The sequence below is a fragment of the Mangifera indica genome, chromosome 8 (assembly GCF_011075055.1).
Source record: "Mangifera indica cultivar Alphonso chromosome 8, CATAS_Mindica_2.1, whole genome shotgun sequence".
Taxonomy (NCBI): Eukaryota; Viridiplantae; Streptophyta; class Magnoliopsida; order Sapindales; family Anacardiaceae; genus Mangifera; species Mangifera indica.
The window spans coordinates 3,807,101-3,831,330 of NC_058144.1; the positions used below are offsets into that span (position 1 = coordinate 3,807,101).

Genomic DNA, 24,230 nt, shown 5'->3' on the forward strand with positions numbered 1-24,230 from the left:
TAAATTTCCCTTTTATTTTTATCAATTCTAATTTTAATTTATATAATTTAATTATTATTTTTTATTATATAATTTTATAATTAATTATAGAATTTATCTCTATAATTAATTTTATTTATTATCTATTATTTTTTTATTATCTTTTATAATTAATTATATAATTTATTTTATTCATTCTCAAAAAATAGTAAATAGAACTACGTAGACTTTGATTCTTCTAAATCTCAAATAGATACGTAGAAAATTTAATTGAAAAATTAAATCTAAGCATTTTTTTAATTTTTTATTCTTAATTATTATAATTATTAATTAAAAAATAAATCGGGGTCATAAATTAAAATCGATGGTTTAATGTTGGTTTTAAATCGGGGCCATGAATTGGAACTGTCGGTTCCAAACCGATTATGAACCGTCCTGTAACGGTTCCGGTTCAGATTTTTTATTTTTTCGAACCGTAAACCGGCGGTTCCAAACCGAAACCGTCAGTTCGTGAACCGTGGCCAAGTCTACTTTCAAAAGTTATTTGAGTGATATTACATATATGTGTTTTAAATACACAAATAAATATATATTTATATATGTTATCACGCGATTGAGTAAACTTTATTTTTAATTCAAAATCACTCAATTACATAATACTATATATCAAATATGTATTTATTTATTTATTCAAAATAAATATATATAATTTTATTATTTTTTAATCACAAAACATCTGAAGATTCTCATAAGCATTGGGTGTTAACATAAAAAATATGAGCCAAGGGAGAAAATAATCATACGCTGAAGATTTGTAGAGAGATAAATGTGGCATGACATAAATCTTGATTCTTGAATATGTAGATTAATGATTCACTTTTAGACCAAAAGTTATATTCGTAGAGTTTAAAAAATTTAAAATCTCACCCATAATATAATTGTCATTAAAATTATTTGTTTGAGACAAATATAAAATCGTCATTTTATTAATAACATTAAAAAAATAAAATTTATGATATTTTTTTTCCTAAATTTTAGAAACTAATAATTTCACCAATCCATAAAGTTTTTTAACTTTGAATAGTTATATTTTTCTCCCAATTTTTTTTTTTATCTCTCCGACGCCGACAACCTACTCTCACAATCCTAAACCATCGCTCGACGCAAGTAAACAAATCTGAAACGGATCTCTTTGTCAAAGACGAAGATATCCAATGAGACCTGGGTAAATAGATTCTATATCTCTTCGTCGATGAAAAGACCTGGGGTTTGAATCTTTTCATCAAACCCAAATATCTTCATCAACAAAGAGATTTGTAATTTTTTCGTCTAGATTTCTCCGTCAACGAATAAACTTCATCGTCGTCATTTCCAGATTGTCGGAGAAAGTGACCAAAGAGAAAGAAAAAGAATTCTAAGGTTTTTAGGGTGAAAATATGAGTGAAATGTTAGTTTTTAAAACTTACGAGAGAAAAATGTAATAAATTTTATATTTTTTATATTATTAGTAAAATAACGATTTTATCTTTATTTCTAATAAAAAATTTTAATCTCAGTTAGTTAATAGGGGAGACTTTGGATTTTTTAAACCTCATGAGTGTGACTTTTGAATTGCACCGAAACTTGGGTGGGAAATAGTCCTTTGGCCTTAATTTTTAATTCTAAAATTATTTTATGATGATTTTCATGGTTTACCTGTCAAGACCCAATAAAACCCGAGTGACCCGAAACCACAAACTCAACCGACCCACGACCAGACTTCTCATTCGATTAAATTTGAACTAAAATTTTCCGAAGTACAGATTACGCTAGTCTCTTCTTTTCTCCCTCATCGATTGTCTTTTCTTTTCTTTTTTTTTTTTAGTGTTCTGTTTGATAATTGTGAATAAGATTCAGAAAATTGAAAATTTCATTTCTAGGAATTTTCCCTTTATATTACTGAAGATGAAAACCTCATATTAGTGGAGCTGCCTATGTGGCTTTGCTGAGCTGACTCTGAAATGCGTAATACGTTAAAACATGAGTTCTGTATTCTTTCTGATTTTCCTGGCAACCACAAGAAATTTACATATTTCTTGAACATTAAAAAAAGAAAAAAAAAAGTTTTATGTCATCTGGGTTCGTGAAAAGTTGTTCTGTATTTTGTATTTATACGCTTGGATTTAATATTTTTGCACTTGCCTTAATTTGGAATTTGAAGTAGGCTTAAATATTGGATTGTTAGCTTGATCTCACACTGTAGTGTTCGTGATTCCTTTGTTTTGTTCTTTTAGTATAGCAACTATTCGACAAAATGCGTGAGCAAAAGCTACCGAAATCAAGAGTTTTTCGTATCTCGTATTTCTATGTGTGTGTTTCATAATTTCATTAAATTTTTTGTTTGGCTTCTTTGATAGTTGCTTTGAATTTGGGGTAATATACTCTGACAATGGCAAGTGAATATGAAGAGTTAAAAAAGAAACAAATAATGGACGCTAGGGCAAGAAACATATGGGGCAACCTCCTGGTTTTGTTGCACATGGAGAGTTTGGATTGGTTTGTAAGCTTCGTCGTTCTTTATATGATTTGAAACAATCTTCTTATACCTGGTTTGATTGATTTAGTACTGTTATTTAAGAATTCGGTATGCTATAAAGTGAATCTGATCATTCAATGTTCTATAAAGATACTCCATAAGGGCAATGTATCTATCTAGTGGTCTACGTTGATGATATTGTTATTACAAAAAGTGATCAGGAGGGCATTGAACAATTAAAGAAGCATCTGTTTAGTCACTTTCAAACCAAAGATTTAGGTTCACTCATATACTTTATTGGTATAGAAGTCGTTCAATTTAAATCTGAAATTGTCATCTCTCAAAGGAAATATGCATTGAATATTCTAAAGGAAACAAAAATATTAGATTACAAACCTACAGACTCTCCCATAGACCCTAATCTAAACTCTTACCTAGATAGAGAGAGCCACTTACAGATCCTGAGAGATATCAGAGACCAGTTGGAAAACTCAATTATCTCATCTCACACGATCAGATATTTCTTTTATAGTTAGTGTTGTAAATTAATTCCTTCAGTCCCTATATGAAAATCATTGGGATGCAGTTGTTCGAATTTTGAGGTACATTAAGAGAACACCTGGAAAAAAGTTGTTATACGAGAATAAAAGACATATTCAGATCATTAGATATTCAGATACTACTTGGGCAGATTCTTCATTAGACAGATGATCTACTTCTGGGTATTATGTATTAGTTGGAGGAAACCTAGTATCATGAAAAAGTAAAAAACAAGATGTTATTGTTAGATCTAGCGTGGAAACAAAATATTGTGTTATGCGCTTAGTCACTTGTGAGCTTATTTGGTTAAAGCAGTTGATTCAAAAATTAAAGTTCACAAAAATATCACAGATGTCATTATTTTGTGATACTCAGGCTACTCTTCACATTTTCTCGAACACTGTGTTTCAGAAAAGAACAAAACATGTAGAAATCGATTGTCATTTTGTTCGAAAAAAATTTTGTCATAGCATATTTCTACAAGTTATGTGAGTTCAAATTACCACCTAGTAGACATACTTATTAAATCTCTTCGAGATCTTCGAATTAGTTTCATTTACAACAAACTTCGCACATATGATTTATACGCTCCAGCTTAAGGGGGAGTGTTGAACTTTATTTTGTTATATTAAAAAGGCTATCAAGCCATATTAGGATAGAATATATATTGTAGAAATTTGATTTAATTTATTTCCTTCTATATCTTCTTTATAACTATATAAGTTGTAACATTTTACTCTATCATATATGAAAAACAATATTTTGAATTCACCCATGCAAAGAAGACATGTAAGTAGATTTAACCAACCATATCAAAGAAAATAAGCAAAGTCGAAGATCCAGCCTCATGACAAGGGAAGTTGAAATCCGATTATGTTAAATTTAACATTCAATAAGCTTATAAGAAGATAGAAGTACTTGAAAATTGATGCAGATCAAATTCTTAATTGATTAATGTGAAATCATAATGATATCACTCAAGAAAAGATAAACAAACAGGGCTCCATGATCAGCATTGTGCACAACTGTACAACCACCAAACTTCATTGTCATGAAGAAGTCCACCAAAATGAAATGATAATCTACAAGAAGTTGATTTCCAACCTTTCCCAAGTAATTGGTAGGATTACACATCATTAAGCACGCAACCTATTCCACCAGGAGGAAGGAGAAGCTCTTTCTGGAGGAGGAGGTGTAAGGAGGTCTAGCATGGTTTCCTTTTCTTTCGGGGTCAACGGAACACCTCTAACAAGGTTCAAAGCCATGATGTGGACGTTAGTCTTTTGTCTGTGCTTGTTGTAAGCCCAAATTCCTCCAGCAGCACCTGCAACTAAAAGCTGTCCAACCCAATACTTACAAATAAGTAAATTTCACAGAAAAAGCTCACTATTGTGTTTAGATTGTTCTTTTAACCCTAAACTGACCGGTGATAGCCACAAGGCTGCTGTCTGTAGATCAAACTTTGGGGTATAAAGTACTGTCTCCCCATAATCATCCTCAAGCTTTTTGTAGACCTCTTTATCAGTTTTCCCAGAGTGGATCTCATCACGAATTAACTGCAGCATAGTTCTAAATGTAATTGATGCAGAGACTTAAATTAAAGTTATTGATTTTAAGACTGTTAAAAGAGCATAACTAGGGCTGGATTCGAGCCGAGCCGAGCTCGGCTCGCAGCCAGCTCAGGCTCGGCTCGGTTTATATATGGGCGGCTCGAGTTCGGCTCGACTCGTCTCGGTTCGGCTCGTTTTTCATTATCAAAACGACATCGTTTTTAATATATATCAATCAAAACGACGTCATTTTGTATAAAAAATTAAAAAAAAAATCTACTGAGCCAGCTCGAGCTCAATTGAGCCGAGCAGAGCCCGGCTCGTTTCGGGCTCGAACCGAGCCTAGCCGAGCTCGAGCTCGAGCTGGCTCGGCTCGAGTCCAGCCCTAAGCATAACCAATAATGGTGAAACAAAAGATGAAACTGTTGGTAATTTCTGTTAGATATTGTAAAAGCAAAAAGTACTAGTACAAAGTCAAGATTAATTGCCCTTAAACTCCATAACTCTGATCAAATCAAGCTGGTATAACTTCATTAAATAGACAGATACGTACCCAGCACTAAAAGGAAAAAGAAAAATTGTACCTTCCTCAGGAGAACTGCGATATCTGCTTGTGAATCTTCAATGGATTGACTGCCACACTCGGTGCACCGGACATTGCGACTAATGTTTCTTGCCCTAGCGTCCATCATTTGTTTCTTTTTTAACTCATCATCTTCACTTGCCATTGTCAGAGTATATCACCCCAAATCCAAAGCAACTATCAAAGAAGCCAAGCAAAAAATTTAATGAAATTATGAAACACACACATAGAAATACAAGATACGAAAAACTCTTTCTCAATTTCGGTACCTTTTGTTCAAGCATTTTATCGAACAGTTGCTATACTAAGAGAACAAAACAAAGGAATCACGAACACTACAATGGGAGATCAAGCTAACAATCCAGTAGTTAAGCCTACTTCAAATTCCAAATTAGGGCAAGTGCAAAAATATTAAATCCAAGCTTATAAATACAAAATTCCAGATGACATAAAGCATTTTTTTTCCTTTTTTAATGTTCAAGAAATAAGTAAATTTCTTGTGGTTGCCAAGAAAATCGGAAAGAATATAGAACTCATGTTTTAACTCATTAGGCATTTCAGAGTCAGCTCAACAAAGCCACATAGACAGCTCCACTAATATGAGATTTTCATCTTCAGTCACCAAATATAAAGGAAAAATTTCTAGAAACGAAAATTTCAATTTTCCAAATCTTATTCACAATTATCAAATAGAACACTTAAAAAAAGAAAAGAAAAGACAATCTATGAGGGAGAGAAGAAGAATCTAATGTAATCCGTACTTCGAAAAATTTTAGTTCAAATTTAATCAAATGAGAGGTTTGGTCGTGGGCCGATTGAGTTCGTGGTTTCGGGTCAATCGGGTTTTATTAGCTCTTGACAAATAAACCGTGAAAATCATCATAAAATAATTTTAGAATAAAAAATTAACACGTACAGCCGAAGTTTGCTGCTAGAGTTGATAAGAAGTTGTGGAAGTTCAACTGTTCAAGTAAACTGTGCTCGTTTGACATTGAAGGTGCTTGAACTAAGGTTTTGAAATCTATAATTAATTCACACAATAATGACTATAAATCAAAATACAGAAGAGCGGCATAAGAACGTAAAGCAAGTAAAAGAAAAACAACACATAAGATCTACAATGGTTCGACAACCAGATTGATTACCTATATCCACTTTTCAAGGTAGCAGAGTAAATCCACAATCCCAGAGAAAAAGGTTACAAAGTTTTAGCAAAGATATTGCTTAAAATCTAGAGTTCTCTCATATAAACCCAATCAGCAAATTTACACTCATCACCTCTGGCTACTTCCTTAGACCGACTGGACCTAATTCCTGATGACATTAGATTACTCAATGGGCTGAGATTTCTTCAAGGATGTTCATACAAAGGGAATTCAGTCAAAGACAAGGGAAGGTAAATCAGGTTCTTATAGAAGGGTCGAATAATTTTTGCTTGTTCCTACTTCCTATATCTTGGGATGACACAAAAGATGACTCTACTTTGCTTCTCCCATCAGCCATTTTATCTATTTTACAAAACACAAAAAGAAATCCCCCAATTCTGCAGTATTCCTCCTCTGCCAACAAACCCTATATAATTAAGATCATCAAAGAGCAAACAGTGAACCTCAAATAAAAAACTAATAGCATCTTTAATAAAAACCAAGGCATCTTATCCAAGGTAAAAGATGAACAAAATATCGAGATAACTCCCAGCAGAACAATGCAAGTTAAACCATTCCATGCTCCAGTAAAAAATCTTGATTATTGGCCAACATTATAACAAAATAGCACAAGAAAATAAAACGAAAAATCCTACCCGTATCAGTTAAAGTGCAGAAATGAGTTAAGAACCCTGTTTTTTGTGTCACATAAACTCAGTATGATCAAAGCCAAGCCTACTCAGACATCAAATACCTACTTAAAAAAAACCACCATACAAATCCCTCATACAACTACAAACAACACAAAACCCCCATATATACCCAAACCCACATTAAAAAAAAGGCACATGGACTCACTAAAATCCCAAAACCACCTCAAATGAACCCAAAAACCAGAAACCACAATTTCAAAGGTAAAGAAGCAAACCCAGAATCCACTTGCCTAAAAAAGGTCGATACACACGAGAAGAAAACTATTTAGTACATTACAAATAAGCAGAAAGTTATTGTAACTTGTCTCCACTGTGGTTGGTATGGCTGCATTTTGTGTTTGCAAGAAGAGCTGCAGTCGCTGCTTCACTGCCTATAGACTAGAGTGGTTTTGTCTTGTGTATGTGTGTGTCACTGTGGTGTTTGGGGATTTGCTCTGCAATTGTATAGCCAGTCATGGACCAATTACATTTTTGCTGTGTTCAGCCCACCTTTATGCCATTTTCTTCAACCATAATTTCCCTTTGGATTCACTTACCAATTAATCATCCCACAAATATCTACTTATTTCATCATTATATTTCAAACTTTAATTTTTAAATATCATTCGTTTAAATAGCACTAAACATATTCAATTGAAAAAAAAAAAACCATAGAAGGAAAGATCATTCAATCCAGTACAAGAGATAAAGTTGAGACATTAATGTTGTGTGAATATGATTTTAACTAAAGATAAAGTATACAATGAGAGTGGGAGCAAAATCAAAATTTTCTACCTCAAGCAAAATCAAATTTTTCTTAAGGCGCCCGTACATGATAATCTTCTACCACAGCCGGCTATGCGCACTAAAATTTTGAAGAAATATTTTTTAAATAAAAATATATAATCTTTAATTTTATTTGGATAACTTAAATATTATCTTTAAAATTATCAAAATCCTTTTTTTATTATTTCTTTTATATTATCTACTGTATAACGGCATTCATGAACCCTATAATATTCATGAGTATAATTCGTGAACTCTTCCTTTGCGTTGTCAGCAAGAGAGAGAGACTTCAAAAATGAACTTGGTTTTAGATAGTTAAAAGAAGAAAGCTAAAAACCGACCTGTTTCGTTCTGGAAATAAGCAGAGAGAAGGAGACTCGGAGCCGGAAACTGAGGCAGGGCTTAAGCTTGGATTCAGAAGTGGGTAGGGTTTTAGCTTGACTGGAATGAACCCCGAGTTTGGAGTGACAATTCTTCCGCTGCCGTTTGATTATCTTCAGCGTCAAAATTAGCTTACAAAATGAAATGGTAAAGCGGGCCGAAGCTTCAATCCCTTCAATTTAACACCCCATGCGGCCTTCTGTAGCTTCACTGAAGCACACAAGGGGCCCAATCAAGGAATCAAGTGAGCCCAGGGCAGAATTTAATTTTTAACAAATTTAATAAATAAATTCCATACAGTTAAAATTAATAAATAAACAAGGGCTTATTTCCTGAAATCATTAAAAAGAAAAATTAAACATATACGTTTCAAAAGTTATGTTTATCTATTTTAAATACATAATTAATTATATGTTTAAATATATTATTAAATAATTTTTATTTTTAATTAAAAATTATTTTAAAATATAATAATATATATTATATATGTATTTATTTATATACTTAAAATAAATATATATAATTTTATCATTTTTTAATCGCGGAACATCCAAGGATTCTGAGAAATATTAAGTGTTAACATAAAAATGATGAACCAAGGGGGAAAATAAAAATAGGTTAAAGATTTGTAGAGAGAGATAAACGTGGCGTGGTATAGACCTTGAATATGTAGATTAATGATTAATTTTTAATACTAAAATTATTTTATGATGATTTTTATGGTTTACTTATCAAAAATCAATAAAACCCGATTGGCCTGAAACCACGAACTCAATTGGCCCATAATCAGACTTCTTATTCGATTAAATTTTAACTAAATTTTTTGAAATACGAATTACGCTAGTTTCTTCTTCTCTCTCTCTCATAGATTTTCCTTTTTTTTAATCCAATGCTCTGTTTGATAATTGTGAATAAGATTCGGAAAATTGAAATTTTCATTTCTAGGTATGTTTCCTTTATATTTGGTGACTGAAGATGAAAACCTCATATCAGTGGAGCTGCCTATGTGGCTTTGCTGAGCTGACTCTGAAATGTCTAATGAGTTAAAACATGATTGTTGTATTCTTTGTGATTTTCTTGGCAACCACAAGAAATTTACAAATTTCTTGAACATTAAAAAAGGAAAAAAAATGCTTTATGTCATCTGGGTTCGTGTAAAGTTGTTTTGTATTTTGTATTTCTAAGCTTGGATTTAATATTTTTGCACTTGCCGTAATTTGGAATTTGAAGTAGGTTTAACTATTGGATTGTTAGCTTGATCTCCAACTGTAGTGTTCATAATTCCTTTGTTTTATTCAATTGGTATGGCAACTGTTCGACATAATGCGTGAGCAAAAGCTATTGAAATAAAAAAAGAGTTTTTCTTATCTCGTATTTCTACGTGTGTGTTTCATAATTTCGTTAAATTTTTTGTTTGGCTTCTTTGATAGTTGCTTTGGATTTGAGGTGATATACTCTGACAATGGCAAGTGAAGATGATGAGTTAAAAAAGAAACAAATAATGGATGCTAAGGCAAGAAACATTAGTCGCAATGTCCGGTGCACCGAGTGTGGCAGTCAATCCATTGAAGATTCACAAGCGATATCGCAGTTCTCCTGAGGAAGGTACAGTTTTTTCCTTTTAGTGCTGGGTTCGTGTACTCGTGCTTAACGCTTCATGTAAGAGATATAACTCACTGACATATTACTTTATATGCTTGGACAACGGATTGTTCGATTGCCATGAAAACCAGACAAATGGTAACAACTAACGAGAATATATTTATCGGTCTTATTCTTCTTTATTTTCATTTTAATCTACATAGCTCGCTTTTTTTTCTTCGTTTGTTTGTTTTTTAATTTTTTGCGGTTCAGTTGTGAGTGGTGGCGTGGGAGCTAGGCAACATTAATAGGCATTGTTTTGTTGGGGCTTTTGCCGTATACGTTTCAGCTGGCCATGCCAAGGCATCAGTTGAATGCAATTTCCTTTTATTTCACGGTTAAGATTAACGTACAATTTCTTGTCCTCTTCTAAGTTTTCATGGAAATTAATGACATGTTTAGAAGAGCTGTTGTAATCCAGCAACGCCACTATTGCACAGTAGTTTTGTTTTGTGTGGTTAATTATATAGTCAAGAGTTCTGTGCTGTTAATACTACCGACTAATTACAAAATATAGAATGGTAATCTATGTGGGCACGAATTGCAGGAAGAAGTTGAGATAGAGACGAAGGTTATGGGGGACAGGGAAACGCTTGCGTCTGTGCAGGTTGAAGTCAGGGCCTCCCTTGATTTAAAATTTTGCTTTTATTCCACCGCTGATTAGCTACAGGAACACTTTCTTACTGTATTTATAAATGGCAGAAAGAAGGTGAGATAGTGGCAAAGGTTGTGGGGAAGAAAGGAAACCGCCTATCGATATTAATTGCAAGGACGAACTGCTCAGTAAGCCACCCTATGGATTAAGATCTTTACTCATACTGGCCTTCCTCTTCCTGATGAAATTCATTGATATTTGGAGCCACGGTCAAAAGCCACCTGAGACCTTGGTGTCTTCATCCTTCTTTGGTGATGATAAATTTTGATCACTTTGTATGTTCTTCCCTTTCTCTCTAATCTTCTCTTCCTCTTCACTCTCTTTCGCCCCTTTTCTTTTATCTCTTAAACTTCCATCGGGTTTCTGCTCGACTAATTGGGTTGAGCGACCTTCAGAAACTGGCGGTCCCAAGGTTACGCACTTGCAAAGGCTACGGTCAATAAGATTGTTCATGAAATCGAAAAGCCTCTGGCAAACGCCAAGAGGATTGGGAGTGTTCTTCTTCTCATGCATTGCTCCTGAAAACTTGCCGGCAGAGGTGAAAAACAGGTTGTATTTTGAATTGAATTAAGGCATGATTGGATTGGAATTTGATTCCATGTTTTGGATTTGAGGTAACAATAAGGAGGTAGAAGAGAATGATCTAGTTGATGGAAGCATAATTCTTTTGCCGGTCGTCCTCTTCCGCTTTAGTAGAGAAGGTAAAGCAGTCAGAATACCTTGCGTACAAATCTGGCTGATACCAAGCATTGCTTTCAAGTTAATGTGTTTGAATCCACTAATGGGGGACTGTAACTCTGGTTGAGTCACCCAAAATAAAATAATAATTTTATACTTACAAAAGAATCTCATTAATTTTATATATTTAATCCAACCAGCAAAATTTATAAAAATTTTTGTATTCACCCAATAAACTTCATAAATTATTATAATCCCCATGGTTATTTATAATAGACCTTGAACCACAAATTTTATTACAAACCTCATCCTCCACCAAAATTACAATTGAATCATCATTTACATTACAAATTACCCTCCATTTAATTAAATCTGTAATATTTTCATTAAAGCTTAAGAGCAATACTATGTGTACCCATTTTGGGTACATAAATATATATACACTTATATGTGTCATCATATGATTAGTTATTGTTTTATTCTTAATTCAAAATTATCCAATCACATGAGGATATATATAAATGTATACATATTTATATACCCAAAAAGGGTACACATAATTTTATTAAAAGCTTAATAGTTTGGTTATGAAATTTAAGTAAAAACCAAATCTCAAATGCAAAAGGTAATAGAATCAAATAGTCAAAAGTTTTATTTTTAAACAACGAGCAAAAAGGCAATAAATTATAAAATAGATTTGAAACTTGTAGGGATTAGTCGCTTTGGCCGACATCCTAACTTGCTCAGGTCGAGGGTGGCTTGAGGCGACTAGATCCAGTCACGGACGTCCTTGCAGTAGCTATCCAAATATCGTCACTGCAATGCTCTTAGGTGATGGCAAAATCCTACCTCCGTGAAGCCTGGCCGGTGATCAGAAAAGAACAATAAAAAAGGACAAGAAACTAGAAAGAGAAGGAAGGGAGAAACGTCCAAATTACCCTTGTAAAAGTTCAAATACCAATATTATTGTAACAAGCGTTAATTTTAACGGATAAAACTAACGGAATATGGGCTAGGGTGTTTCGAAAATTTAATCAAACATATGGGGGGTCTTTAATATTTAGTTAATTTTCTTAAAATGATATGAATGAATAAAATAACTCAAACGTAAATGACAAAATTGTTAATGGCTTCGCCGATAAACCATTATCCAAACAAGAAAAAGATAAAAGGAAGGAGGAGTAGGTTGGAAGGATTCCAACGTTTTCAACCACAGCAGGTCACGAATTCCTTCTAGATTCTCCAAATCCAAACCCTAGTCAATCATGAATTTCTTCAAATCAGTTTTTTCCGATGATGCTGAATCGGAATCCTCCAACACCAAACTACAACCAGAAGAACAAAACCCAGATCCCAACACTCCTCCCAAGCTCCAACCTAGCAATGCTGGTGGTGGTGGTGGTGGTGGTGATAGCTGGAGTTTTGGTGGTTTACTCAGAACCTTAACCGTCAAATCTGAATCGGTCATTGAAACATACCGTCGCGATCTGCAAGAGTTTGGGACGGGTCTAAGAAAAGAACTTGAGGTGGCCCAGGGTTCCGTAGGGACAGTCGGTACCGTCATTGACGAGTTTGGAAACACCGTTTTGAAAGGGACGGCCCAGATCATCTCTCACGGTAAAGATGCTATCCTTGCTATTGAGCACGAATTTGATTCATCTGATAATAGTACTAATCAGAATAATAATAGTGGGCAACACAAACCATATAGTCGTTTCGATGCTCAGGTTCGTGCGATTCAGGGAGATGTAAATACATATTGTGAGGAAGTTGATGATTTAGATGATTATGATAAGTGGAAATCTGGGTTTGTTTTAGATACAATGAATGAGGAAATTGAGAGTTTGTTTGAACAAAATGGTGCTATGGAAAGTATATACAAAAAGGTTGTGCCTAGTAATGTTGATCATGAGACCTTTTGGTGTAGGTATTTTTATAGGGTGTTTAAGCTTAAACAGACTGAGGATTTAAGGACTAGTCTTGTGAAGAGAGCCATTTCAGGTGTTTCAGCTGAAGAGGAGGAGGTCTTGAGTTGGGATGTTGATGATGAAGATGGAGAGGATGAGAGTCAGGGTAATGTGGTCACTAAATTGAATCCAAAGGAAATTGAAAACGTGGATAGCAAAAATTCTGGAAAGGATGTTTGTAAAGAGGCTGAAGCAGCAGTGAAAAGTGATCTATCTGAAAACAAGGAGTTGGGTGATAAAAAACTTGTGAAGGAAGATAGTTTGAAAGCTGATGATGATGAGGGAGAGAAGAGTTCTAAATCTGATGTGGATGAAGTTGGTAAGGTAAGTGTTATGGAAGATGTTACGAAGAAAGTGAGCGAGGAGAAGAATAGTGGAATGAACAAGGAAGATTCAGGATTGAAACTAGATGGGAAGGTGAGTTTGACGGATAAGGGAGAATCGGAGTCTAGTAAAAATAGTGACATTTCAGTTGTGTCAAGCCAGCCATCTATGCCCGAGGAAGAAGACCTTGGGTGGGATGAGATTGAAGATCTTAGCAGCATGGATGAGAAGAAAGTGACTCGTGCTGGGAGCCCAACTAGAGCTGACTTGAGGAAGCGGCTGAGTGTTGCAGAAGAAGAGGAAGACTTGAGTTGGGATATTGAAGATGACGACGAGCCAGTCAAGGCTTGATACACCCTGATTCTTGAGTTAATAAATTCGTAGAATTGATTGGGCTTTGCTCAGTTTTCTCTCCATATTAACCTTTGTGAGGGTTATGTGGGGGAGGATTTATTATAATTCTAGATGTTTGGCCTAATTGCAAATATCATCAATGATTATGTTGTGTATCTTTATATAAGTGGAAGGTAATGTGGTATGGTAATATCCCTTTCCATTTATCTGTTAAAACCAATTTGCAGACAATTCATGCACATTCATCATTTACCTGTACAATAGCAAGTCGTTTAGCATTGATCTATAGCTTCCATTGATTTGTAAAGTTTAGGAGCCGTTGTATGTCGAAGCTTTCTGTGAATCTGTAGATCTGTGTGGCATTTACCCACAAAGCAAATGTTGTGGTGGGAATATTGTTGAACTAAATTCACTGTAAAACCCTCGAAGTACTGCCATTACATGATTATGAATGTATTTAAGGATGTTGTGGTAGATAATATGTAAAAGTTTTTTAACTATTGTGGAGTATTGTATTTGATCTGACTGTACAAACTTTTTTGTAGCTAAAGACATTTCCTTTTGTAATGCTTGTGGTTGTAGCACAAGACTAATCCAAGTAGTACTCTGTTCCATAAAAAAGATTGATATAAATAACTGAATACAAAATTCCGCCTTCTATTTAGAGCTAATTCACAATCCCACTTTAGAACCCAACTTAATGAGGGAAACAGGCACAAGAGAAAAATAAAAGAACAAACTCTTCTAGCGGCATTTGAGCCCTGTTTGTACAATAAGAGATGCTCCTTAAGAGCATCTAGTGAACAAGAGGAAGACATAATTGGATCCAAAGTTGCTTCAGCTTCAGTCTGAGGGCTGACTTCAAACTGATTTTCCTTCAAAACTAGTTGCCTGGTTCAGAAGTAGAATCTGCTACAGCAGTTTCAACTGCATGAGGTAACGACAGAAATCTTCCCTTTTGAGCACGCGGTGGAAGATGCTTTGAGGGTTTTCTTGATCCCACTGTCCAGGGCAAGAAAACTCCGGTGCCCCCATGAGGCATCCTTCTAGGACTCATCAGCATAGGGCGCACTGGAGCCAACATGACCATAGGGGCATGAAGTACTCCCCATTTGGGCATTGCATCCATCGCCTCATAGCCACTGGAAGCTCCATTTGCCACAGGACATGGGCTTGCAATGCCTGGTTGCCATACAGTCATGGCACCATTCAGCGGACTGGTTGGAGTAGTTGGCGGCGATTGGCTTTGATTGGAGTCTGGTCGGACTCTGAAGAATGTAATGCTGATTCTTCTGTTAGGAGATGGGCACATGACATGCCTTGCTGTGTCAGCACTGTTTCCTCTCATTACTAGTAGTGACCTGCAAGATTTTAGGATCAAAGATATTATGACTGTTCTGTCTATGGATGGCCTTATAGGAAACAAACTTCTAACACACACCCTTCTTTCAGTGGAAGCATGAGTGGCCCTTTATAGTTCCCGTCGTTATCACTCACAAGGCTACGCCCAAAAGCCATTGTTGATTCAGACAGAAGAAGCGTAGAGATAGGTTGATCCAAATGAGGTGGTTTCAGGAAAGGTTGTGAATATTCACTCTGAAAAAGAAAGATTATGAAACAAAGTGACTTCATGTCATACTCTTTCTAAACAACTGAAGACTCAAATCAACTTTCATTAAAGATCTGTGATAGCTGTGTTTCTATCTGCTTAACAATAACAGAAAAATCAGATTAATGCAGCATAGAAGTTACCTCATCAAAGAAGCTTATGATGCAACCATTTGGTTTTTTGTACTCTGGTATTAGTTGCCACTGGACTAGGTGATCAATGACTGATCGAAGAAGAGCTGGAATTGCCTCAATATTACCTGAAAACGGAAAGGACCAATTACAAGGTAAGCTTAAAAATTACTGTGTTTTATGTATAATTAATTCCAGTAAAGTAAAAATCAGGAAGTTCAAGGGGTAAAAGCATATTGACCTTAGAGGTATGTCTTACCCGATTCATTGTTACTTATGGCTTCCTCTTTTATGTGTGAAAAAATTGGTACACCAAACTGAATCAACTCTCTCCTGTTTCCCTTCATCTGCTTGTTGAATAAAACAAAGGTCTCACCTATATACAATATAAATGTTCATCAAGTTCCAATAATATTTTCTGACAAGTTTTTACTATAGGAACAAATAACAAAGTTAGTAATAGTATAATAGAGATGTTTTGCTTTAGGGACAAATGACAGGGTGTCAGTATAGTGAATATCGCTTTAAATATTTTTATCTGTTTTAGACAAATACATGAGGCTTAAATTTGAAACAATGTCCTGAAAAGCAAGGGCCACTCATGCACCTCCTTATGCCCAGGTCTATTCCTTAGGCTGTCAATCTATTAGACTGTCTCTAGGTGCTGTTGAAATTATGCTGGATGAGTTAATTTTGAGGGTTAAGACATGGCATCCACGACACCAGATGCTATTTAGAATTATCAAGATTTTAAAAAAAAAAATGGATGACTGGCAATTCAAACAAAACCAGAGGAAATGTGTTTTTCATCTTAGTAGTCCAAATCAGCCTACACAATTATTATATATTAGTCAAAGAATTAGTCGACAAAGGCTTTAAAGTGGTTACCTGAAAGTTCTCCATTTTGGCCAGCAAGCCGCAGTTCATTCACATAGTCGGTTAACATTGAAAGCTCTGAATCTGTGAACACGCTCTCATATAACTTCAATCCTTTCACAACATTCACCTGCCAGTTGCAATATCTGTCAAAAATAACAGACTAGATACTTTCTTTTTCCAAATCAGAAATGACAATATCAACTCTATGACATCCATATTCTCTTTGGAAAGAACTTATATTGAACTGTGAAAGAAAGAACTCGCCATATGCCCTTTCACTTGCTCCTTAGCAGTGAATCCTTTCGTCAACTTAATTTGAGTACGCCTTTCATCACAGTCCTCATGGTTTGAACAAATCTCTATATTTTCAGGAGTGGGCTGCATTTCTTGAGATCCTGCGTTCAAACAAAAGAACTAAAACTGAGATACCAATACGACAATATAGGGTACAAATATAGCTAGAACATGATAACTTTTCCTATTTCAGTGAATCAAATTGGTGTCTACATAACCATCTTAAACCGTTTATGACATAATAAACCTTTAAGAAAACCACAAGTGACGGAAGAAACTGGACCATCATGAACTACCTATACAAATACAAATACCGAATCTCTTTCCATCTCATAAGAATAAAATTCCTAGAAATTACTTATATATTTATTCAATCCAAGTTTTATATTTCGCAGATAATTGACAATTCTTATATTTCGCACACAATTGACACTTTTTAAAATACTTATAAATATCAGATCCTGCTTGACAGTTTGAAAACGACAAAGCATTTTGCCATCGATGCTACCAAAAAAGGGACACAACAACCGCAAGTACGGCATCGTATATCTTCATTTTGAATCGGCCAATCTGGTTGACCAAACATCACTTTTGTCCTAAAATTCCAAACGTTTTTATTGGATTGCCCACCGGAATTGACCCGCAAACTTGGCCCAAAAAATCAAGCGACCCACACAGTAAATTTGTCACGGGATTAGCAACCCCACATCATAAAAACGTCAAAACTTAACTACCCATCCAACATCAGCTTGCGCACACATGATGTCAAGTAGATCAGACGGCTCTCCTGTGCCACCTATAATCAAATCATTCCACAGGCACTCTTTTACCAACGTAATGGTATTCGCTAGTCCCCAAACTAACTGTAATACCGGATGCAGCCAAACCATTTTGACAACCTCGAAATCTCCAACTCCACTCGACCTCGGGAAAAAAACCAGCCATATTGTTTTAAATTAAATATATTTATATATATTATATTATTTCCGATATTTGGGCAAAAGTGTAAAATCTGAAAGTGATATCGGAGCCTAACTTAACGGTTTGCCCAAATGCCAAAAAATCATTCACTATTTAACTTCACGTTGAATTCAAAGTCAGAAAATTTTTTTTAACAGAGGTTTGAATCAGGAAGTAGTTGGAGAAAAATATGATTCCGTTTGGCTCCGGAGAAAATGGAAAACAAGATTAGAACTGCACGTATTTTACAATTAAATCATGAAAGCATCTTTTGATTTTCGGCTACCAAATATTTTAAACCCTCAGATTTCATATTTAAAAACTTTTCCTATCTTTTCCCGCACGATGGAATTAATGTTATAATAACTTTATTCCTTATTCAAGTAAATCATAAAAAAATAATTTTAAAAACAAGGAAAATTTTGGAAAAAATAAATAAATAATAAATCAGATGTCTGTCCAATTCCCATGAATCAAATTCAGAGAAAGGTAAAAAGACCTAAAATTAATTGTTAAAAGAAGTTTGAAAAATATACTTACCTGAATCTGTGACATCGCTGTTCGGTGAATCGTCCTCCTCAACTACGGATACCTCTTCAACTACGAACTTTTTCTCGCCCTCTGCAACGTTCTCGTCATTTTCTAACACTTTTTCATTGATTAAACATTCCTTAATTTCATCAACCTTCTTCTTCTCATCACCACCTTCCTTCTCTTCTAATTTCTTCTCTGTTATTTTACGTAACTCGACAGACACCTCAGCAATCGAGTGGTACTTCTGCATCTGCAACACCGAGATCCAGTTAAACCTCCTCCGATGAATCGCCGCAAAAACCTGGTCGTAATCAGATCCTTCTCGTCCACTGCCATTCACTTGCGCCAAATGTCCACATAGAGCATCGATTATGGCATTTGCCGCCGCAAATTCGCCCCGAAACCAGGCTATGATTGCGTCTTTAGCGAAAGCATCGGACATCATCACTAACGGTGGTGATGGTATCGCTCCCGCAGGCCCCATAGCTGGAGTTCGATCAGTTGACGATGCTAAACCTGCCGCCATCGGCATCACTGGTAAATCGGACGCTCTCTATATAATTTGATATTATAGTACTAATTTTGCTCCAAAATATTGGGAAAATATTGAGTTTTGTTATATAAAAAGCGGAAAACCAGTTAATGAAAATATATAAAAAGAGTCAGGCAGAGAGAGATTGAATAGCAGGGTTTGGGTCACAGGTGATGGAGCTTTTTAAATTGACAAATATATACACAGGGTCAGGGTGGCATGTCCGTAGATATGGAAAATTTGTAATGACATGGCAAAATAAAACGAAGGTTGGTTGAGAAGGATGGTTAGGAACAGAAGCAAGGGCAAGGGCAAGGGCAGGGTGGTGGCTCTAATAGGTGAAATTACAAAACTGACCTTGGTATCACCAAAATGGTTACGTTTCTACTCTTGGAAATTCGGATATAAAACTTCCATCTAAAAATTATTGATTAATATGAGAAATAATTCCAAGAAAGACGATGCTTATTTATGTTAATTTTTTCAATGCGTTTATTATTATTATTTTTTAAGGTTAGATTTCCCTACTAATATAAGTTATGTTGCTAAAATAAATAACAGCAACCAGATTTAGCTACCTTAAGCTGACAATGATCATGATTACGCATTGTCATTGGGTTATCCGAATTTATTTCCTAAATCATTTTTTTTTCTAATTTCAATATTAGGCATGTATTTTTTTTCTTTATTCTTGGTATTAATAAAATTATTTTTTTAATGACAAGAAAATACTTTCACAAATATACAGGCACTCGATTTGACACGGTTCAATAGTTTTTTTCAAACTAAACTAAATAATAATTTAAATTTTTTTAAATAAAACAAAAAAATAATTTAAATTTGACACGGTTAACTTGAAGATATTTCGGTTTAGTTTAATTTAGATTATGATTTAAACATATTAAATTATTCACTTCTGAATATATATTATTTATTAAAATTAATTGAACTATAGTTTTTTATAATATAATATAAACATGTAAAACAAAAATGAAATATATAATAAAATATATAATATATATAATAAATATATATATATATATAAATAAATTATAAATAAATATATAATATATAATGACACATTATTCTTGTTGATAAAAGGATATAAAAGGAGATCTTTGAGTTGTTGGGCGGATCGGTAAAGGGATGAGAAGTGAGAGGAAGAAGGGATGGTGGGTGTGGGGGCCCATTCAGTAAGGAGGACTGTGGATGTGGATGTGGCTGTGGCCACCCAAAGCGCACATGCAGACGATACCCTGACCACCATCATAAAAGCCAGACCGGCTTAATTATCTCTTTCTTCCCCACAACTCGACTCCGCTTTTCATTAAAAAAGATGTTTGGTGTCTCATTCTTTAATTTTGCATTAAAATTGAAAAAAAAATTAATTAGAGAAATAATAATATTTTCGTGAGTTATTCTCTTTCTGTAGAGCAAAAGCATAAAACCATGGGAAAATTCGTTGATTGGATTGGCTTTACAACTTTTAACTTTATATGATGCTCAAAGTTAAAAAATAAAAAAAAAAGTCAAGTTAAGATATAAATGAGATGAGAGGGAGAGGCCTAACCTTAGTAAACCTCCACCAAAAGTGTGCCGTTTTGACAAAGACCGTCCCATCAACCACGCCCACACATCTATACAAATTCAAATCAAACTTTTGTTCATCATTTACTACTTGCCAATTAGAACTCTCCATCTGTCACCGTCAATTTTAAAGATATTTAATATTGTCTATGACTTGTTTTATATTTTTCTTCTAAAGAAATAAATCTCACCATTAGTTCGGAATCAAAACAACGTGGCAAAGTCCTTATCAATCGAAAATTGCAACGCCTGTTCTCTCTGCCCAGAACCATCTAGTAGATAACTAAAGAATCAATTCATGGACCACCAAAAAATAATTGGAAAGGATTTTTGGTGGCATGGCAAAGGCATAGTGAATGGAGACGTTCTAATGTTAAAGTAGAAAGGAACAGGATTCTCCCTTCTTAGCTTTGTGATTATAAAATGAATGTAATTTTTATCAAAGACAAATCTAGATTCTTTGAAATAGAACCTTTAGGGAAAAAGAAAGACATTTTTTAAACTTAGAAATTATTCTAGCAATAAGGTATTTGTGCAATAAAATTACGTATATTTAATTTTGAATATACAATTAAATACTTTAAACTTAATATATATAATATTATTCTAATTTATGATATGTATTTTTAGTAGGTTAAAAATATAATGCAAGCAACGAATATTTAAGTTAAACTATCATTTTGGGAGAGAATCAACCAACGAAAGTAGATGAAATCTTGAATTCAGTGAATGACCCATAACCAATATACTAGATAAATATTATCGAAAGATTTGAACCTATATTTTATGTTTGATATCTCATTTTTTCGTTACTTAAATTATCCCGTATTGCAAATGACTCCAGTCTATTGGTAGATAAGGTTATGCAAACTATTAACTGGGATTATAAATTAACAATAGGAGATAGCGTGTAAGCTAGGTTTGGATGGATAGAAAAGCAAGGTGACATGAGTGTTCACTTTTCCAACACTTTCGCCTTTGAATATATTAATCAGGTTTTAATTATATATAATACGGTAAACTTTATAAGGGTAAATTTATACAATTTTTACTGTTTACTTAGAGGATGACACCTTGTAAACGAATCTAACAGTATTAATATATTCACGGAAGGTGAGGTAGTTGATTAATTAAAAAGATGTACATGTGAAGCATGACCAAAGTGAAAAGAAGCAGCCAAGCCATTTCTCATGTCAACATGTGACACTTGAGAATTGAGGCAAGGCAAACGTGTACCGCCATCGAAATTTTTAAAGGGGTTGGTGTAGGTCAAGTCAAAAATGTCGAATACATTAAAATAATAACTGACATTGACCTGGAGCAAAATTTGGCTGCCCCAGTAAGACGGGTGCAAGCAAGGAGATGCGCATGCACTTTAATTAATTATACTTGGTCAAATTCCACCCAAACAATGGTAAAATTTTAGGGTGCGTTTGGTTGACAGAATTTATTATTACCTTGATAATTTATCTTTTATTTTCTTGTTTGGTTTGTCAGTAATAAAAAATTACAGTAATCTTCTATTACCAATACTGATGTGACAGATAATATAGGTGGTAATCTGATTACCACCTTCACCTTAGGTATTTAAAGATTACTGGGATAATCTTAAGTTTATTATAGAAAAATTATTATTTATTAATTTTTTTAGGATAATAATAAATTTATTTTTAATTAATATGAGAAATAATATAAAAAATATTTAAAAATAATTATATTCAATGACATTTAAGTAAAATAATTTACTAGTAATCTTTTATTACCTTTAACCAAACACAATAATTATTTATACGTATCAAATTTTATCAAACATAATAATCATTTATACCCAGTAATCTTATAAGTAATCTATCTTCAAGGTAATCTTTCTATTTTAGTAATCAAACATTACCTAAACCAAACGCCCTCTTAAAGTCATTATCTCAAATTTATGAAAATCCCTTTAAATTTTATAAATTAACATTTATTTTTTACATAAAATTATTAAGATATGATTTTATTTTTAATTTTAATTAAGTTTTTTAACAAATTTTACTTATTAATAAATATTTAAATTTTTAAAAATTAAAAAAGATCACTTTAAAAATTCGTTATGTCTTGGCTGGGAACAAGCCTTTTGGCTATTATAATTGAATTGTCAAATGACAACAGCATTCTCTCATTCTATAACAATTGGTGTGCCTTATTTAATTATATATAACTGAACTGCTAAGAGAATTTGACATAAAAATGTACTATGGCTACGACCCTTGATAACTCCGAAAGAGCCTCAGCCCTACCCTACAGCAGCAAGTTCAACCTCAACCCTCAGCCTCTTGAATTGATTGGATATTTGATCATGTATTATAATTAAACCATTAAAATTTCTGGTCTCTTCAAACTTCTCAAAGCAATTTCCAACATTGCAATATTGGCAGAAGTGGCAAAATCTGAAACACAATCTTTTTATATTTCAAACTTAATTATTAAAATAAGGTTGTCATTAACCACACTATTTGTAATATTATTTTTCTCAACACTCTCCTTGAAAACAATATATCCCCTATCAAATGTTCCATTTATACTTGGATATAAGGTTAGATACGAGCCGAATTAAACCAAACTGAGCTTGAACAGGGTCCAACTCTTTTTTAGTGAGCTCAAGCTCGGGTTTCGATTTGAGCTCGCTAAACATATCTTCGTATTTGATTCGTTTCATAATTTTAGTATTCGAGTTCGGTTCGTACTTAGCTATGGGTCGCTTTGAGCTCGCATTTTAGGTTTGATAGCTCAGTTTCAGACTCGTATTTCAAAGAATAAATAGTGTCATTTGTTCCAAGTTAATTTTTTTTTTATTTGAGTGAGCAGCTTGTGAGTCAAGTTCGGCTCGTTTAACCGGTATTCGAATTCAGACTCATGTTTGTCTTTTGTTTAAAATTCAAACTCGTGTTTGTACTCGGGCTCATTCAAGGCAAGCTCGACTCAGACTCGTTTGAGCAAAACTCATTTTGAGTCAGAACAAGCTCGCTTTGAATCCAGTCTTACTCGGATATGTCTCTTCTTACCACAATAATAGTACTCTTTATTTTTGTAATATTTGACTTTGGACTTAAATTCCCTTTTACATCTATCATCATTTTCTTGAGTTCTCTCTCGATTGGAACCCTTAATGACTAGTGAATTATCTTCAAATGATGAGTTTTTTATTATTGTAAACCTTTTATTCTCACGTAATAAAACAGTTATATCATCTAATTTTAAAGTAGAGTTTTCCACTAACAAAGTTTGAAATAAATGTCTATAAGACTTGGGTAAATAGATAATAACATTCTCTTCTTCTAACTCATCAGCAAAAATAATTGACAGTAGATAAATTTATATTTTTTTTCGTTTTTATCTCTAAACGTTATCTATTAGTTAATGTTAATAACAAATAAATACCTTTAAGTTGATTTCACAAACCCTTTGATGTAATCTCAATTAACGCGTTATAATTTATATTTAGGGTAAAATCAATCAAACGGTATCAACAATTTTCTTATGAATCTTATCTCAATTATAATTAATTAATCCTTCAAATGACATCCCTTTTCGCTTCATCTAACCCTTCGGATGATTCAATCTAAAACAAAACAGTTTATTTATAAGAAAAAATCTCATTACAAATCCCATAAACAAATGTTGTTGGGCAAATGATCAGCACAAAAATTCTTATGTTAACTGGTTTAATGTAACACTAGGCCCGCCGTGAGATATTTTTGTGGTTTCTTACTCTTTTTTTTAAATTAAAAAATAATAAGGAAACGAGAATCGTCATTGGCGCACAAGATAAGAAATGACAGTTAAAGTTGTACAGTTGTGTAATTTTGTCATTTCTTAGAACATCAAGTTCATTCCACCCAGACAAGGATCTTATTAAGTACACAAACACAAGT

The 24,230-nt window shown here is 33.8% G+C and overlaps 3 protein-coding genes and 1 long non-coding RNA gene across 5 annotated transcripts; 2 read left to right on the top strand and 2 right to left on the bottom strand.

Moving 5' to 3' along the window:
• Window positions 1-3,959: 3,959 nt before the first annotated feature.
• On the bottom strand, window positions 3,960-8,325 carry LOC123224292 (cytochrome c-type biogenesis CcmH-like mitochondrial protein). Its single transcript, XM_044647915.1, has 4 exons — window positions 8,132-8,325; window positions 5,169-5,344; window positions 4,459-4,590; window positions 3,960-4,371 (listed from the first exon to the last, which is right to left on the bottom strand). Exons 2-4 carry the CDS (start codon window positions 5,310-5,312, stop codon window positions 4,171-4,173), a joined length of 477 nt encoding a protein of 158 aa, XP_044503850.1. The 5' UTR covers window positions 5,313-5,344; window positions 8,132-8,325; the 3' UTR covers window positions 3,960-4,170.
• Window positions 8,326-9,122: 797 nt separating this feature from the next.
• Window positions 9,123-11,058, top strand: LOC123222855. Of its 2 annotated transcripts, XR_006503724.1 has the most exons (3): window positions 9,123-9,776; window positions 10,360-10,419; window positions 10,515-11,058. It is a non-coding gene; the product is annotated as an uncharacterized LOC123222855 (long non-coding RNA). The 2 variants fall into 2 exon arrangements; XR_006503723.1 differs by having other exon boundaries at window positions 10,360-11,058.
• A 1,192-nt stretch (window positions 11,059-12,250) lies between these two features.
• LOC123222841 (BSD domain-containing protein 1-like) lies at window positions 12,251-14,038 on the top strand. Its single transcript, XM_044645819.1, has one exon. The coding sequence runs from the start codon at window positions 12,411-12,413 to the stop codon at window positions 13,785-13,787; it is 1,377 nt and encodes a 458-aa protein (XP_044501754.1). The 5' UTR covers window positions 12,251-12,410; the 3' UTR covers window positions 13,788-14,038.
• Window positions 14,039-14,399: 361 nt separating this feature from the next.
• On the bottom strand, window positions 14,400-18,918 carry LOC123222840 (RNA demethylase ALKBH10B-like). Its single transcript, XM_044645818.1, has 7 exons — window positions 18,204-18,918; window positions 16,674-16,804; window positions 16,419-16,536; window positions 15,790-15,906; window positions 15,543-15,658; window positions 15,232-15,386; window positions 14,400-15,151 (listed from the first exon to the last, which is right to left on the bottom strand). Exons 1-7 carry the CDS (start codon window positions 18,727-18,729, stop codon window positions 14,674-14,676), a joined length of 1,641 nt encoding a protein of 546 aa, XP_044501753.1. The 5' UTR covers window positions 18,730-18,918; the 3' UTR covers window positions 14,400-14,673.
• Window positions 18,919-24,230: the final 5,312 nt, after the last annotated feature.